The sequence below is a fragment of the Epargyreus clarus genome, unplaced genomic scaffold (assembly GCF_041222505.1).
Source record: "Epargyreus clarus isolate Ecla_fem2 unplaced genomic scaffold, WU_Ecla_fem_2.2 ptg000006l, whole genome shotgun sequence".
In the NCBI taxonomy this organism is placed as follows: Eukaryota; Metazoa; Arthropoda; class Insecta; order Lepidoptera; family Hesperiidae; genus Epargyreus; species Epargyreus clarus.
Window position 1 is genome coordinate 11,733,808 of NW_027332214.1, and position 18,625 is coordinate 11,752,432.

Here is an 18,625-nt window from a genome sequence, read left to right on the forward strand (position 1 = left end):
GTGGTTTTTATTTTACTTCTTAGTAATTTAAAATGTTTTGTGAAAAATATCTTATGTATTTTAAGGTAGCACTTCTGTTTCGGGGTGTGTAAAGGTAAACATTTAGCAATAAACCCGCCCGTCAAATTATTATTAAATAAATAATTATGGTCTAAGATCCGAAGCTAAATCGAACTGGACCGAGCTGATAATAGAATGAAACTCATTTTATAATGAAATTAGTACATTGGGTAATACATTAAAAATGGGTTTGCTAAAAAATCCTGGACAGGATAATTTTAATTATTTTTTGAAAAATTAAAATTTAATTGAAAATTAAATTTTGCAACATCAAGATAATAAGAAAATTCTATTCTGAGTGAATGTTAAAAACATACAGAATGTGCAGGCTTTGGGTTGCCTATTATTTACGTGGACGAACTACTGGGTTGTCAGGTATAAACAGGTATTTCGCTGGCAACTACTTTCACTCATGATGATAATAGATAAAATTTTATATCAGTAGAAGCGCTGTTTTATTGTGAACACGTTGATATAGGGTTGTCTGCAAAATGAAAATTAATTTTTCAAAAAAAAAAAAAAAATATCCTGTCCAGGATTTTTTTAGCAAACCCATTTTTAATGTATTACCCAATGTACTAATTTCGTTATAAAATGAGTTTCATTCTATTATCAGCTCGGTCCAGTTCGACTTAGCTTCGGATCTTCTACTATTATATAATAATAATTTGACGACCCGCGTGGCGGAGCGGTCACCATACCGGTCTGACGCGCAAAGGGTCCCGGGTTCGTTCCCCGGCCAGACAGAAATTTAAATGATGAATTTAGATATCTTTTCCTGGGTCTGGGTGTTTGTGTATTTGTCTATGTGTGTGTCCATGGCACCCACGACACAGGGAGGGGCTGTGAGTGTAGAAAACGTTAAAGCGTTTATAAAACGTTTCCAATTGGTCCTTAGATGTTATATGGTAGAATTTTTGTCCTATTGTATGACTTCATATCAAGTTAGGATGAAAACTACAACAATCCGCTGCCAATTTGCTATATGCACCACACTCTCCCCCACACTCACACAAGATACTAGTGTATGCAAGATAAATATATATATCACAATACATTCCGCTACCTACACGTGCTTCGCTCAAAATTAAGCATCTTCACTAAACGTTTTAATCGTAAACCTAACAATGAACATAGATTTCCACCAAAAACAGTAAAATAATACCTGATACTTAACATTATTATGTTAGCTTTGATGCCTGTACTTCCATCTAATGATAGGAACAAATTTATTATCTTGACGAGCTTTAAAGTATTTTATTCTACGCTTTTATACAAACGTGACTTTTAGAAGTAAGATTTTCTGTTTCAAGTTTATGACAAAGTTGCTCAGTCAAGTAACGCTAATTGAAAGCCCAGAGCTAGAGACAAAATAGAGATTTACTTGAAAAAGCAACGAGCTCTTACGAGTTCTTGAACTAATAAAATTTTAGTCTGAGTAGAAAATATAAATTCAAGTAGATATATAGTAGTAGATAGATAGTTATATTTTAGTACTTATTATTTTTACCCAAATTCCAAAACGTTAACAATACACTTAACAATAATAAAAGCATGTTGACCTAAAAAGCGATGGTAACAAAAAATTTCATGGCGTTCCATCAGAATTCTTTGATCCTTGTTTGTACATGATAAGAAAGGTAAACATCGTGGAAGCACGTAAAAAAACAGAGCACAAGGACAAAAAGTCGCAACAATATCTTTTATATTCAACGTATGTAATATTTTAATAAAATAAACGTGAACTGTACACCTAAGTTCGGTGGCAACGTACTCTAAACCACTTCAAGCGAAACGAAAGTACTTCTTTAAATTGGTCCCTTGTTTACGGGAGTAAGATTCTAATTCCTTTGTACTATGCTTTACGTAAGGACCATTTTCGTTCACACCGTGCTTACCCTTTATACAGGATGTGTGACTTCGTGCTCTAAATAATCTTATTCAGTGTACTTGAGTGCATTCCGCGAGAGACGCTGAGATATATTCACAAAGGCAAAGGTGTTCTTTATTACACAGGAGAATGTACGTACCAACTTGAATATTATCGTAGCGACTCTGTGTTCGCTGCATTCGAATGTAAATATAATAACCGCGTATACAGGATGCTTTTACTATAATTATGGTTATATTAATGTTGTTGATTTATAGTAGAGCTGTTGGTTGTTATATAAAATAGAATAAAATGGCGCAAAATGCACAAACTAGTTAATATTGTCAGCTAAGATGTACCCTTGAGGTTACCAAATTTAACTTAATTTTTACTTTTTAGATGTCTCTACTAATAAATTATTTGTGGAGATTATAAAATTAACTTTAAAATATATTACCTATATCAACAACCAGAAGTGTAAAATTTCAAAAAATCTTCAAATTGATTTAAATTTTCCGTATCTAAAATATTGGATCTTTAGCTGCTGTCGAGAAATTCTCCGTAGTATTCAAGAGATGTATAGCGTTTATCAAATTTAATGATCTGAAACAAAATTATCTTATTTACTTCTATTTACTTCAAACAAATCGTCCAAACGATCTACGATTCTTTCAGATCTATCCAGGGCTCTAGCGAACCTTCCAGCGTAATAATATACATAAGGCGTACAACAGCAATCCCCTGAGGTATTCCATCTTTGTGGATATATGGAGCACTATTTCTGCTCTGAAACACTCCAAGACGTGGGACATCAACCTCTGTTGGAAATAAAATTACCCTTATTTGTTCTCACAAAACGGTGTACATTAATGTGATAAAAATGTTAGTAGGTTCAAGAGAACTTGTAGCCTTTGTAATATTGACACAATTAGTTTGGACGCTGACTCGATTAGTGCGTGTTAATTATCTAATAAAGTAATGTATACTAGTCTAGTAGTGATTTGTATAAAACTAAATAAAATACTGACTTTCATATGACCGTCTCATCCATTATGGTTAAGGTGGTTTAAGAAGCTTAATTTAATCAACACTAAGAATTCAGTTCTGTTTCGTTTCTAAAGTCATTTATTTCAATCGTTTATTTACGTACACTATTGAGATTAGACTTAGAAAAGAAATACTAAGATCCGATGTATTCTTATTTAATTGTAGTGTTTACACAAACGAAACACCTTGCAGCGTCGTCCACCACTTAGCAAAGTAACAATTTTGTCTTATCTAATCTACTAAGATTAGATAAGACAATAAAAAATAACACAGTAAAGGGTTTTTTCAAATTAAATATTTTTATTTGATTTGAGGTTTAGGTAGAATTTTAATCCTAATTACCTACCTACGAGTATAATGTACATGGCCGACAGAGATCACTTACAATAACTGCACTAAATTCTCATTTGCTATTTCCGAATATTCTTTCTAGTTATTTTTTGTGTTCAAAGAGTAGATAATTAATGTGATGGTTTTTATTTTTACAATGATTCAATATAAATTATATGATTATTGATATTTTCTAGTTTAACGTTTTTAAGGTCAAATTACTTTTATATACTTATATAAGTTCTTATGAAACAACTATTTAATACTCTAACATGCCATCATCGGTTGTTAATACAGATCGACCAATGTCGACCCTAAGCGGATTTAGGCTTGGATTCGCTATACATACATTTTTGCTATCAACGTTAGCCCTGTCCACCACGTTATCTTCACACTCGTAAACCACATCTACTACATTTTCAACTTTATCTCTATTAACACACAGTTTGACAATCATTTCACGGGTACATTTCTCTTGTACTAGACCTTCTCCTACATGTTATTTCGTATATTTTACTTCAATTTGGTTTCATCCATTTTTTAAATAAATTGGATCCGGATCGGGCTTTTACAAAATTGTAATCTTTTTTCGCCAACTTTTATACTAATATTCGTATATTTATTTAACATAGAAGCGAATTTTGTAATGAACGGATTGTTTTTATTTACGAAATGTTGATTGAGAAAATTTACTGTAATTTACACGGGAATATGAATTAGGAATATAAAATATAATATAATGTACTCTCTTTATTTGATATGTATGTACTACTTTATGCCCGCGTTTTCATCTGTATGATACGTGAAAGTACCTGCCTACCTGACATTGTGACCACTATCTAACCCACTATTAGGCGTGTATCTTAGCTCTAAATCAAGTGTAAGCTTAGCATTAATCTTACGCTAAATATGGGTTGGTAGACTCAGGAATCTTCAAAAATGTAAAAACTACCTACTCATTATATTTTTTTTACAGTTAATCACGTTAATTTTAATAGTATTAACCTCTGTTAGGTAACTTATTTATTTAAGTATTTCTTACCTGTCTTTGAAATTACGAACCAGATTATCAGAGAAATCACAATTCGCATCACTGGTCTATAATTCTAACTTCTCTTACACACTAAAAAGAATTATCGACAATAACAGCTTCTACTCACCAATAACAGTAAGGTTGACTCTTGAGTTCCTCGTTTGAGCTTGCTTGAAGTCCACCCTACATCTATAGATCCCCTGGTCTGACGCCCTGACTCTGTCCACACCAAGCTCCGCCGGTCTCCTCTCTGGTAGGAAGTACGCTCTCGACGCAAACACACTCTCGTCTGACCACCGCTCTGCTACACCGAAGTCTCTTTCTCTTGCATCCACACTGTAAATAAATAAATAGGTTATTTTTCTATAAAGTTATTAATTATTTTTAAGGTGTTAGGAGCCTTTGTAGTTTGATTCCTACGGCACCACCGTGACACCTATTTCTATCATTGTGAAGCACTGCTATGTTCTGGTTTGAATCTCAGGTAGAAATCTTATCTTATGTGGGTTGATTACAGCTGTCCTCGGGCGACAGTAGCCACTAAGTATCAGTACCCTTACCATGAGTTTTGAAAACATTCCACAATTTTACGTTACGTGTACTCAATCCTTTATTCTGTTCCGTTTGCTTCAGTAGACTGAGTAAACGTAACAATAAGTAAGTGCTCAAGTATTTTTGTCTACCTCACATGTTCGCAAAAAAGAGACACTAAACATAGAGCGCCATTTTGTCAATTCAGATATTTGATGTTACGTTACTGACACTATAGTTCTGATACAATCCGCTAGGGGCGCTGTATGGAAATTTTATGGGCAAATACTTGTACGTAAACAAATACCAAAACAGTCATATTTGTCAAAACGTAAAAACTCATGGTAAGGGTGCAGATGGATTGCGTGGTCGTCTGTTACTCCTACAAAAAATATACAAGTAGAAAATAGCATATGTTCGCTGCTTTCTGAATAGAAATAGGTTATCAATTCCAAATCTTCTAGATTAACCTGTGGTTAGCTACATTTCTATTCTAGGTTACTAATTCAAGAACGAATTAAGATTTTAGAATATACACGTTAAGTACACGGATTAGCAGGTTTTAAAATCAGTAATAAAAACTGTATTTAAAATAAGAAATAGCCTCACTATCTTTTAGACGGAAACTGTTATCAACAACAATAAACGTTAACTTATAATAATAATATTTAATTAATATTTATGGATTTATAATAACGATGTAATAAAGTTATAATTATTCTGTATATTTTTGTTTTAGCGCGTATACGTACTCTATATTTTAAGCATTATTTTAGTAAATAATAAAAATAAAAATATCTTAGTATTTCCGAATAGAGAACATTTTGAAGGCAATTTTACATATTGTCTGTATAATACTTGATGCTTTTCCTACTCGCTAAGAATGCAAATGGCGTGTAAGCATCACTTCAGGTAGAAGAACATGCCTAGCATCGAAATCGAAGTATTAAAATTGAATATCCCTGTTGAAATAACCCAAGTAAGATGTTGAAATAACCTTAGCACTTTCTAGTACATTTCGTGAGTGCCATTGATAAGTATAGATATCTCACCGCCTTGTAATTGATGGAAGCCATTAAATGGCTTAAACGGCTGACAAATTTAATGGCTGTCATGGTGTAATTTACGCGGAACAATGCCAACCTTATATACCATACTTTCCGTGATGCAAAAACACGAAATCGAAGAAAACGGGCGGAGAAATGTCGTTTCAATCGTAAATTATCTAAAAGCTACATTTTTTAAATATTTTTCAAACACGATAATAGGATCACAGTGACAATTTCCATTGTCAAAACTGGTTACATTTTCTCATAGATATATTATCCTACTGACGTAGGAATATATCTATGCATTTTCTTGTTAGGAGTGAGTAATCTTTACTAATCTATGGTACGCTTAAATTATATATGAGGGGTAGAATTATTTATTTATAAGCTCGTAAGGAAACGCTTGAGAGGTAAGTACTCATAATGACTGTTGTATAGTATGCACTTTATTTTCCATTGTAAAGTACCTTGTGCGATGGTGGCGATAAGTACCTAAGTTCTTTTTACAACGCCATATAACTGCTGCATAATCGTACTACTAAAATACCCTAGCAATTTGTTGTACCGATAAGGTAGTAAGTTCTTTATGGAATGAAAGCTTTTGTAACGATTATAGTAATAACTTCCATCTTCTACGGCTACTGCCACCCAGATACATCTCTAATCAATCTTAGATAAGATTTATTTCCTGCCTTAGATCGGCCACAGATCCGCCGCTACCCCTGAGGACTAAGCTGGAACGCCTCGGAAAAATATGTCATCCTTACCACACCCTGCAAACCAGAACACAGCAGCGTTTAACACTGCTGTTATGAGGCAGAAATAGGTGTGGCGGTGGTGCCGCCGGAGTCTAATCCCAAAGGGTTTCTTAACATCACCGTCAAATTGTATACAAGAAATATTTTGCCTGCCACGGCTTGTGTTTGGCACGTTCTGTGTCTGTTGAACTAAACGTTGCTTTCTCATTCAAAATTCTCATATATTTTCTGCAACCGATATTTTAATAATTTTAATTATAACTATTATTAATATACGAATTTGCGACAGAAATATTATAATGTATTAATCACCAGTTAATATGTAGATGTAATTAAAGCCACATAATTGGAACATGCACGTGTAATAGGTTAATTAGTTGATGATTTAATTACTGCCCTTGTCGCGGGGCAATTCGTTAACAAATAAATAATTAAGTTTAATCAAAATGTTTGGGTATACATCACTGTCATGATTGCAAATAACGTGATTTGTGATACTCTTCAATATATCGAAGCCTGAACTACTCGTATTATATGTAGGATATTTTTTACAATTGTGTAGAAGCAAGATACTGGAGCTAATGCTTTATTATTTATATGTTTAAAAGATGGCATTTAAAACAGAGAATAATTATTATTAAAAAAAGACAAACCCGTTGAATTTCTTACCGGATCTTTTCAGTAGAGGTCGCGTTCCATTCCGGTAGTACTTTAAGAAACATATTGTAACTGACAATTTGTAAGTGCCGCCGTTGGCCTATACAAAATATATATTTTTCATTTCATTTCAAGATAAAAAATAGGCGGGACAGTTTTATCTTCTGTTGCCCCTTATTACCTCACTGTGTCGGATATTTTGGAGGTTATGTATATAAGTATGTGTCTCAATCTTTTGCACGCTCTACAGCTGAATTGACGAATTTTAACCCAATATGAGTTATGTCTTTGTCTAAGTTGTGAGAGTGCCAAGTATACAAGTAAATAGAATTTACTTATATGACTTTGTAGACGATGTAATTTTAATAAACAGTTATTTCGCCAATTCTTTTCCATGAAACAGACATCGAAATCAAGAATTATACTAAGGACAAAATAAAATACAACTTCATCGAAATCTAAATTCACCATTATGTACTCGTATGCTTCACCGAAGATCGAATCTTGTACCGCGTAAACCGCCGATCGCCGACTGTTCTAGTTTACCAAATCCGTTTTATTTCATTTCCTTGAACCAAAACCGTTCATACATTATCGAAGGGCAACATTTAATTTGTTTTCCTTGTAGCAAAGCCTCAACACGACTTTCGAATATTAAACGTGAGCTCGAACTTAAGAGCTTACGTTGAACGAGCTTATTCGATTTCAACTAATTAGATCGCCGTTCAAATTTAGATAGTACGGTTTGTGGAATTTCAGAGCTTAAACAATGGCTTTGAGTTTATAATCTAGACCAAGAATGCAAATGGGTAAGATTTTAGCTTTTTATAAAGTGCAATTTTATTAAAATAAGTAAATTTAATTTACACTCAATATATTTCGTTTGATAACAGCGTAAACAGCGTGTCCAATATGAGCGCCGACTTAAGAAATATGTACTAAACCAACATTTATTTAAATTATTTTTTACTTTGTAGTGACATAGAAGTCGGTTTAATTTTTTTGTTATTTTTTTTTCACCCTTTTTAGTAAAGTTATGCTAACGTTTGTATTAATGGTTTGTAAAATTATAAATAAATATAAAGGTGATCATAAATAAAGGTAAGGTCTGAATTCATACGGGTTGGACCCACCCGCTCGCAAGGCGCAACCGCGCCCTTCTCGCTTAGTTTTATATTGTCTTATATGTTCCAACCTAACCTAACCAATTCAATACGAAACAATATAGGCGAGGCTATATAAGATACTATATTATTGGCTAGGTTAGGTTGGAACAGAAAAGTAATTAAATCAAACTAGGTGGTAAAACTCTGCGAGTGAGTCGGTCCAATTTACCTTAATTCAATAGTTAAGAAAAACTACAACGTCAAAATTTTCTTCCTATGTGTCTGCTTAGTGACGTTAATACATATATGAAAGCACAAACTGGTTAACTCCTATGGTTTAGCTTGGAAGCACACCAGCATTGTCAGAGTAAAAGAGTAGAAGGTCATTTTTTTTTCATTACATGAACCTGCTTAGGACCTGTAAAATATGTGTGAAAGCACTAAATGGTCAATTTTTCATCTTATGTCTCTACTCAAAGACCTTATCATATATTCGTAAGCTCCAAATGCCTAACTTGTATGGTTGAGGCACTTCTGCATTATCAGGGTTTAAGAGTTGAAGGCTAAATTTTCCATCATATATCTCTACCTATCAACCTTATTGAATATTCATAAGCATCAAATGCCTAACTTGTATGGGTGACCTGCCTCACCGCTGCATTATCAGAGTTGAAGAGTTGAAGGTCGAATTTTCTGTCATATCATGTTAATCTAGATACTCAATGTTCATTTTAAGTTTAATGAGAATTGAGTAGGCAGAAGGTAAGAAATCATAAAATATGTAAAAAGCAGGGGTAGTGATGATTAGTTCCACCCCATAACTTAAGTTCTAATCATCAGAGCATACCAATGTTATGATAGGAAAGTACCGCAACGAAACACCCTTTCATATAAAAAAAAGAAAATTGAAATTGGTTAAGAATTACTCGAGTTGTTGAAGTTTATATGAAATCGGATTTTTTCCGATTTCATATCCGAAGGATCGGCGAAGATTTTCAAATTTCCTCGAAATGGGACCCCCTGTGAAACTAGCCGCATACAATAAAAAAAAAAAATATATATATATATATATACGGTCGAATTGAGAAACCTCCTTACTAACTTACGAACTAACTGCCAACCGGCAGTTTAGTTTTTATAGAAACATTTTATTTTGTCATGTGAACCACATTTTTGTTTTTTTTGTTTTTGTTGTTTTCAAAATGAAGAGAGAATTAATTGAAAGCGTATTACGTTCAATTGCTGTGTAAATTGACAATTTACTAGTACAATGTAACACCCAGTATTTAGAGAGGACAGTTTATTAAACCATGTTGAAGTAAATACTTACGTGTACAATGTACATATATTGTAAATGTGTACATATGTAAGCTTTGGATCAAGATCATAGATGATCTTGTTGAAATTTCATGTAAGGTGTGCCATATGAAACATTGGTTTACGCTTTCTACATAGCTTCACTATTTTTTACACGCTTCTTATTAGCTTCACCTGTATGTTTGTTTGTATGTTTGTTTGTAACCGACTTCTTTGGGCGCGATTTTGACCCACTTTAAACGGCCAGACTTCGTTCAAACTTTGCAGATTTATTGAGGACCGATGACAATACACGATTTTAATAATTTTGTACCATTGTCCTTATCAATATCCTCAGGATTAACGATTTTCGAGGCGAGAGAAAGCGCCTTATGGAGCGTTCAGGCAAAGTTACTAGATTGATTTTTAGCTTTGGAAAATAATAATATTATTTCCCTATAACTCAAATGTACTGAAACATATCTATAATGCCATCTTGTAGAATGATTTTTAGGATTCCGTACTCAAAGGATAAAACGAAACCCTCCGCTGTCTGTTCGTGAGTCACAGGGCTTTATCTCTTAAACCGTAATAGATAGACACTTGATTTTTTTACAAACGATGCATGATGGTGGTCGCTATAACAACAAATACTAAACAGCGCTTTTCGAACCTGATAAATGGAGCACCCCACACTTTTTCCACAATGATACTATTTACTGTTCCTTAATTGATTCCTAGATTGAAGATTATTTTTTGCTTTTTAGTTGATTTTAACATAAAAGCGTGTTTTTTAGTTTTTTAAACTATATTTATTTTTTAAGTCATGGACACGCAAAAACGGAATAAAAATTCATTATTTTATCTTGCTGGGGATCGAACCCCGAACCCATAGCATGTCAGACGGATATGGTGACCGCACCGCCACGGGGTTTGTCACATTGTAATTACGAGTATATTTTCTTAAATTGATGCAAACAACTAATAATTACAGAAAACCATCGAAACTAAGTTTGTCATCGCGTTCAAAGCCCAATAATATATGTTTAATATATATTTTACTGTATTTCATTATTCTAGTGCCGTTCCCTTTTCAGTTTTATTACTCGTTTTTTTGTTTCTATAACAATTCGTTTAATCGACTCCATTGGATTTTTAAAGCTGGCCACAGATACGTCGCTATCAATGGTAAGTTTTACTGCATCGTGTCTTTCCCACTTACTACAAACTAGAACACAATAGCATGTAGTACCATCCTAGTCAAACAACAAACTTCATATCCAAAATATGTAACCTACAATTCAAATGTTTCTTAGAGGTGTACTTTATGTTGATTTTCCAAGTGACTACAGGTAATATTATCATGAAATATCTTCAACAATATCGCGAATTGTGACGTTAAATAAAACATTACCTTGAACATAATACTCTGAGTAAAGACAGACGCGGTAAACAAGACACCGTTTTTGGGACATGACAAATTTAATCACAAGAAAATATCACGTGTGAATAGGGTGGCCATGTTTTGTACGGATAGTGGAAATTCTAAGTTTCGAAAAGGAAAAACACTAGCGAACTAGTACAAAAACGTTTATCATAATGCGTGTTTGGTTTAGGATAGAATTATGTTTTATTATTACAATAAAAGTATATTAGGTATGTCAAAGTTAATTACTAATTACTTTCTGAACTTAACAAAAAGAGATAATGAACTAACATTAGTGCAAATAGCGGAGTCTAGACATCTACAAGTACATTTTTAAATACTTTATTATTTTACGAAACAAATATAGAAAATACACCTTTTGTTAAATTATTGTCTCATTTTAAGCTTAGAAATTTGCTACTGTAAGTAGAAACTCTTTATGTCATAATGTTAATTAATGGCAAATACCTTCGATATTAAATAATCTACAATTATTAAAAATGTGCTTCAATTTTTTTTATATTTCATCCTAAATACTACTAAAGAATATCCACGATGTTAAAAGCGATTGTCAACCTACTCAAGAGAAGAAACGCGACATATAAAATAACGGGGGCCGACATCTTATTAATGTGGGGGTAGGCATACGAGACGATCTCCGTAATGTTAAGTTCAGGAGTTAAGGGCGCTTAATTTTGAAGACGCGTCGTGAGGGAATATACTTACTGATGAAAGAAACCTTTTCGGTAAAGCCTGACTTCGCCCTAGGATTAGATTAAGGCAGTTTGTTTAGTTTTATGAAAAAATATGAATTGTAGATTTTTATAAAATTGTTTTATAACCTCTCAAGGGGGGTGTTTTCATGGAAACCTTTAACCAACTCTATATAGTATAGTACACGTAAAACTGCTAGGCCGCTCTGAATATAGAAATGAATCGGGTCGCCAAAGCAAATTGTGTGACTACACCTGCTCGCAATAACTTCAGAGCGGACTAATAGTTTGGCGTAGGCTATAACCTATAGAACAGGGATGTATCTGAGGCCGATAAAAAAGCCGTGGCACTCCTTAAGACTCAACTCACCGTAACGCAAGAAATGCTTTAAGCTATATAGGTGGCGGTGGTATCCCTCCGGACGAACCATACTGATTCTACCACCTTTCCACTTAAATTTCATTAAAACCTAATTTTATCAACTTAACTTTACAAAAACCCTTATTAAGGCACTCCTTATACTCCTACAATACTTTGTACAAAAAGATATACGAAGTTACGGATAACGAAATTGAATGAAAAATTCTAAATATGATCTTATTTTTTTCAGAATGTACGTTTTGTCGCGACATATAAAATAGTTCTGACATAGCTGATATCACAAGGGAGTTGTCAATAACGTAGACGCCAATGTCATTATATTAAATCAGAGGAGAAGCGAATTATTAAAATATTAAATATTTACTTTTATGACGTGTTAGCCATAAGGGTAACAACGTGTATGTGGTAGTAGCCTATACATAATATTGTTCTTTATGGATATTATTTATTATCATTAATTAAGAAATTGGTAAAAAAGTCAATTCTACAGACACACATAAAGACAGATCATACTAGCTCACTTCACTATTAGATATCTGTCTATATAGACCCTTGACAGATATCATATTTTCTAATAGTCAAAAAAAAGTTACCTGGTCCTGGTAACGATTTCTATTACTCAAAATCACTTTTTTTTCAGTACAAAAGTTATTCAAAAACAAAATAGGGTGATTAATTTTGCGCCACCCTGTATAAGGGAATGAATCCGAAACTGAATTGTCTCTTTTAATTTTTTTCGTTAACGAGGGGGAAACCTTCAAAAGGTACCCGGTGCCGTATGAGCGACACAGGGTTATGTGGGATTCCTACTGCACTAAAATCCTCCCGGTGACCAGCCTCGAAACTGCGTTGAGAACTCCAGGATCTCCAAAGGAACGCAACCGGAGTCCTCTAATCATATTGTCCCGTCGGGCTCTACCATGATGAGTATAAAACTTGGCACCCTCCTGGGTTCGAGCTCCCACTCTTGCCACCCGCGACCTAAGAAGCCCCCTTTTAGTCGCCTCTTACGATAGGCAGGGGGTACCGTAGTCGTATTCTGGTCCCGGAACTAAAGGGACACCGCGCCAGGGGCCGTTATATACGCTCACGGCGACTCCTTCTCCTCCGAGCGGGTTCAGCGCGCTCAGTAGACTGTTATGGTGACCGCTCCGCAATTTGAGTTGTTTAAAAACATTTTTAAGGCCCCTTAACTTTAAAGGTTATTTCAAGCTTAACTCTTACCTATATATAGGCGTGCCCAGGTCTTCCCGGTACCACAGCACCAGCAGCACGGCATCGTCTTCGTCCTGAGTGGCGATGTCACACGGAAGGTATACCGGCTCGCCCGCCACCGCCACCACTTGTGTCATTGGCACTGGAACAAATAAAAATAATATTAATGAATTAAACTAAGATACACTATATTATATAGCCTGTAATAGTGATAGTTTTTTAACGACTAGCGTTAAGAAACTCGGCCTCTGTATCGAGGAGTCCGAAGTTCAAGCCCCAGGGCCGCACCTCTAATCAGATTTATGTGTTAATCAAAGTTATGTGCGTATTAGAAATTAATTATCACTTGATAAACGGACGGAAAACATCGTGAGGACACCTGAGAGATTTATAAAAAAAAATCTTATGTATGTGAAGTCTACCAATACACACTTGGCCAGCGCGGTGGACTATGGCCCAATCCTTCTCATCATGAGAAGAGACCCGTGCCCAGCAGTGGGACAGTAATCGATTGATAATTTTGATGACACTATATTTGCTTGTTTTAAAGGTAAATGAGATCGGTAGCACCTTGTTTATGTGCAATTACATTGTATTGTATTCTAAAAAAAATAATAAAATATAACATTTTTTTGTTAAAAATTTTTTCACACTTTTTAGTGATGACATACTAACGTTTATATATATAGATTATATAAAATTGTATAAACGTGACCATGAATAAAGGTAAGGTCTGAATTTATACAGACTAACCTAACCTAACCTAACCTAACCCACCCGCTCGCAGGGCGCTAACGTGCCCTGCTCGCTTGGTTTTATATTGTCTAATATGTTCCAACCTAACCTAACCAATTCATAAATTGAGAAAAATTCAAATAGTCCGAGACCGGGAATTACGCGCCTAGTGCTGTACCAGTTGAGCTATCCAGGGTTATATCCAGAAAGAATAATAAAATATATTTACATGGGTTGAGGAGTTCCCCTCATTTTCTCCAGAACCCATAGATGGATCCTAACCATATTTAAGTGGGACCAACTTCCAGCTTGTCTCTACACAATAAAAAAATAATAATTAAAATTGGTCCACTAACGTCGGAGTAATTCGTGTACATACTTAAAAAAAATATATTTATACCGGCCGAATTGTGAACCACCTCCTTTTTGAAGTCTGTTAATAAGAAACATGCTTTATGTGATATACTATTGACTTATTAATATAAGTAGTGTAGTATTATAGTAATTAGTGTGTAGTATGTAGAGTGTTGTAAGTTCATGAAAATAATTGGCCAAGTGTGAGTCGAACTCGCACAAGAGAATATTGTATTTAAAAAAATCTTTAATTATCTGAAGTTACTTATGGAGTTTATTGTACAAGTACCTATTATCGAAAAAATGTAAAAAAAAACCTTTATTGCAAGATTTGTAACCTGAGCAAGAGACATAAATAAATAAATAAAAATATATTCTTGACCTTAACTTACTTAAAATATCCCTACAGTTACCGTTAAAGATAGTTCAAGGTCAGATTATCACAATCAATAAATATAATGTATAATATATACAGTTTTTCCAATTATTTCGCATCGTAGAACAAACAAGGTACGGAAAATAGCGAAAATAGCGAATTTATTGGATTATATGGATAACAGAAATAGTCTTTACAATATGAAAATAAGGTTTACTGTAGGCATATATTTACGGTAAAATTTTACCCTATTTTATACCCGTTTTAGATTTGAATTTAGCTCTATACTGGAATAGCTTTTAGCAGTATCTTAGAAAAATATCCTTCGGTCGCACTGACCGCAGCCTGAACCTATTAAAATATTCGAAAGTATGTCCCAGCTTTACACTGCAGGAGACGTAATCTCCGTAACCCGGGCATCCCGGTATCTAGGAACACAATAAGTTTCTTGCTACAAACAGGTAAGACAAAATAAGAGAAAATTCTCTAAAAATATTTTCTTCATTAAAAGAATAAGCTTTGTTATAGTCCGCGTAAACTGCTAGTCCGCTATGAATATAGAAATGAAACGCGTCACCATAGCAAATTGTACGACTACACCTGCTCGCGACAACTTCAGAGCGGACTAGCATTTTGGCGCGAACTATACAGTCCAGTCCTTTGCGGCGATTTGATTTTAACACTGGAATCTTAAATAGTTTTGAGTGAAAATTCATTTAACTACTGGATTGCTCTATAATTGTTCAGCTTTGGTACCATTAGGTAATTTTAAGGGTGATAAAAATGTATGGAATTAGCAACCAAGCATTCAGTGGACCTGGTGGATAAACGGCAACCGTCGGCCATGGACATCTTTAATTAACGCCGGATAAGATGAGTAATACCTGAGTTTGGCAACAGATGCTTTGCTACCGCTGAGGGCTTACTAAACGCCTTGAATAAGTCTCCCTTACTACACCCTTCAAACCGAATATTACAGCGCTGAAAAATGCGCAGAAAAGGGTGTAAAGCTGTTACCACCAGAGTCAAGGTCGAAAGGGCTCTAAAACCTTTAAACCTAACGTAGAGGGTTGTATAAATAATTCTTTATCAACTAGTATCCACTGGTCACAATAAAACAATATAGGAAAGCGCATTGAATTTCCGTTACAGTGACAGCTGGAGTTTATTTTCACTCGCTATCTAAGTCGAGCTAATGGAGACCCTTTCTAACTCAGACCTAGAGAAAATCGCTAGTTTTTTTTTATTTTTTATACGTAAGCAAGTAAACAGGGAAATTAAAGATAAATAGTATAATAAATAGAATTTTATTGCGAACTGGTATTAGGAAATATATAGAAACAAAGTCAGTATGATTGATTACTGGTTAGATTTTATCTAAATGATGTCTACATAATCAAATAGCCTATATGAACTTTTTTCTATACCAGAAAAAATAAGCTTTCCGTCTATTAGCATTCACAAACGTTGATATTATTTGCTTTTATTCCTTTTGCAATTCTCATTCGCATTGTGGTGAAGCCCACTACGGCTTCCCCCATTTTAAGGAAGGCACTTCTTCTCAGCAGAGGAATATAAAATACACAATCTTTTCCTCCTGAATGTTACAATTAGTCTCATAGAAGGGGCCAATAAATTCAATAGAAAATATAGAGCAATTGCTCACATTGATAGCAAGATAGATAGAAGTGATAGCGTAGTGGTTAAGAAACTCGGCCTCTCGATCGAGAGGTTCGAGGTTTAAATCCCACCTCTGAATTTTCAAAGTTATGCGCGTATTAGAAATTAATTATCACTTGCTAAACGGTAAAGGAAAACATCGTAAGGAAACATGCATACCTGAGAGATCTATAAAAAAATCTCAAAGGTATGTGAAGTCTACCAATACGCACTTGGCCAGCGCGGTGGACTATGGCCTAGTCCTTCTCATTATGAGAGGAGACCCGTGCCCAGCAGTGGGACAATAATGGGTTGTTGATGATGATGATGATTGCTCACATGTGTATGAAAGGAATGCCGTTTTAGATTTTTCTGGCTTAATTCAATAAAATAATAATATATTAGAAACAATAGAAGTAGAAAAGTGCAGTGAATTCCTATTGCTGACAGCTACGATTTATTTTCACTCGCTTTCTAAGTCCAACTAATGGAGACGACCCGACTAAGTCAGCCTCGAGAAAATTGCAAGTTAATTTTCACCACCTTTTGTTCGTTGGAAATTATTAGCTCGTTGGGATAGCCTGAGATTTATGGCCCAAACAGGTGATAAGAGATAAAAAAAAATTAATTATTACGTTGAGTATTTTAGGAACACTTATCATCATCATCAGCAACCCATTACTGTCCCACTACTTATATCAGTAGAACTTATATCATAGTTAAATGGCACAGATTGAAACTAGTGGGCAACAGTTGCGGTTGTTTCATTATTACCATGCTCAGTCAGCATTATAATGGTTGCGTATGGTTCGATTTGTTCCATACAAATTAAAAATACAGACTAATATATAAACGTTGTTCATGCCTATAATTGGCACTCATACGAACCTTATATTATTAATACTACTATAGTGTACTTCTAAGTACTATATAATGTATTGTGTGTGTTGCTGTTGGCATGTAAATAAATAAATAAATAAATAAATAAAAACACATCGAAAAATCCTGTAATGTGTAGAGTTTTGAGTTGTACAAGAAATTTTGTCGTGGAAACTTATGAAATTCTTGAAGTACTCGTAGAATATCGCATCATGTTGAAGAATACGACTCGCGTGATAGAGTCGTCATTATATCATCTTTAACACATAATCACACACACAAAATCTTCCGAGTTTGATCACCAGCCAGGAAGAAATGTATATTACAATATATTTCTGTTCTGAATCAGATTGTCATGGTACCAATTCTAATTAGAAGATGGTAATTAGATTAGAATCCAAATAACCCTTTTTCGAAGTTATGTGTATGAATCTCACAATGCAATGAATTGTTAAGTACTGATTATGGCCTATACTAACTGTAGTGTTCCCGACTACGATCCTACCCCGAACGTCGGAATAGTAGTATCACTTAAGCCCCATTTAGCTCGCTGACGCACCAACACGCCCGTCCACACCGACGGTCTAGCATGACTGCCCGCACACAGTTCGCTCTCATTCCGTGTCGTATGCGCTCGAGACAAACTACCCACAAGGTGATACACTACACCAACCTTACCTTTACCTTTACCAGATTCGTGCTCAAAAATGAGACCGTAATACGTATGTACATTCCACATAAAAAGTTATACACATTTCCACGTACAGAGCAAATAAGTTCATAAATTCGTCTTGTTGAATGCGAGGTAGTTACAGAACATTTGAGGTACGAGTAAGACAAGATTCATTCAAAAGTAAAGTTTCGCCAAGTCTAGGAAATTTATTTATACCACAGTTATACTTGTACTTATGGAATTTTACTATCTTTTTTCTTTTTCTTTTTAATTGTATTGTAAAAATAAACTTTGTACAAATTAACTGTAAAAGTACTTTTAACTATAGGTTTAATATATACAATACATAACTAAGTTTATGTCGATGTTTTTGAGGTGGTAGAACCCTTTGTGGTTCGACTCCGGTGGCACCACCGCCACACCTATTTCTGTCTAATAACAGCAGTGTTAGGCGCTGCTGTGTTCCGGTTTGAAGG

The 18,625-nt window shown here is 34.5% G+C and overlaps 1 protein-coding gene across 2 annotated transcripts in view; it reads right to left on the minus strand.

Annotated features, from left to right (window-relative positions):
* Nucleotides 1-18,625, minus strand: part of side-VII (sidestep VII transmembrane protein) — a 354,532-nt gene that overhangs the window by 44,467 nt on the left and 291,440 nt on the right. For both annotated transcript variants that reach the window (XM_073074093.1, XM_073074092.1), the window contains exons 3-4: nt 13,483-13,615; nt 4,468-4,676 (exon numbers count right to left, since the gene is read on the minus strand). In XM_073074093.1, the coding sequence (XP_072930194.1) occupies nt 4,468-4,676; nt 13,483-13,615 (342 nt within the window). The remainder of the gene's footprint in view (nt 1-4,467; nt 4,677-13,482; nt 13,616-18,625) is intronic.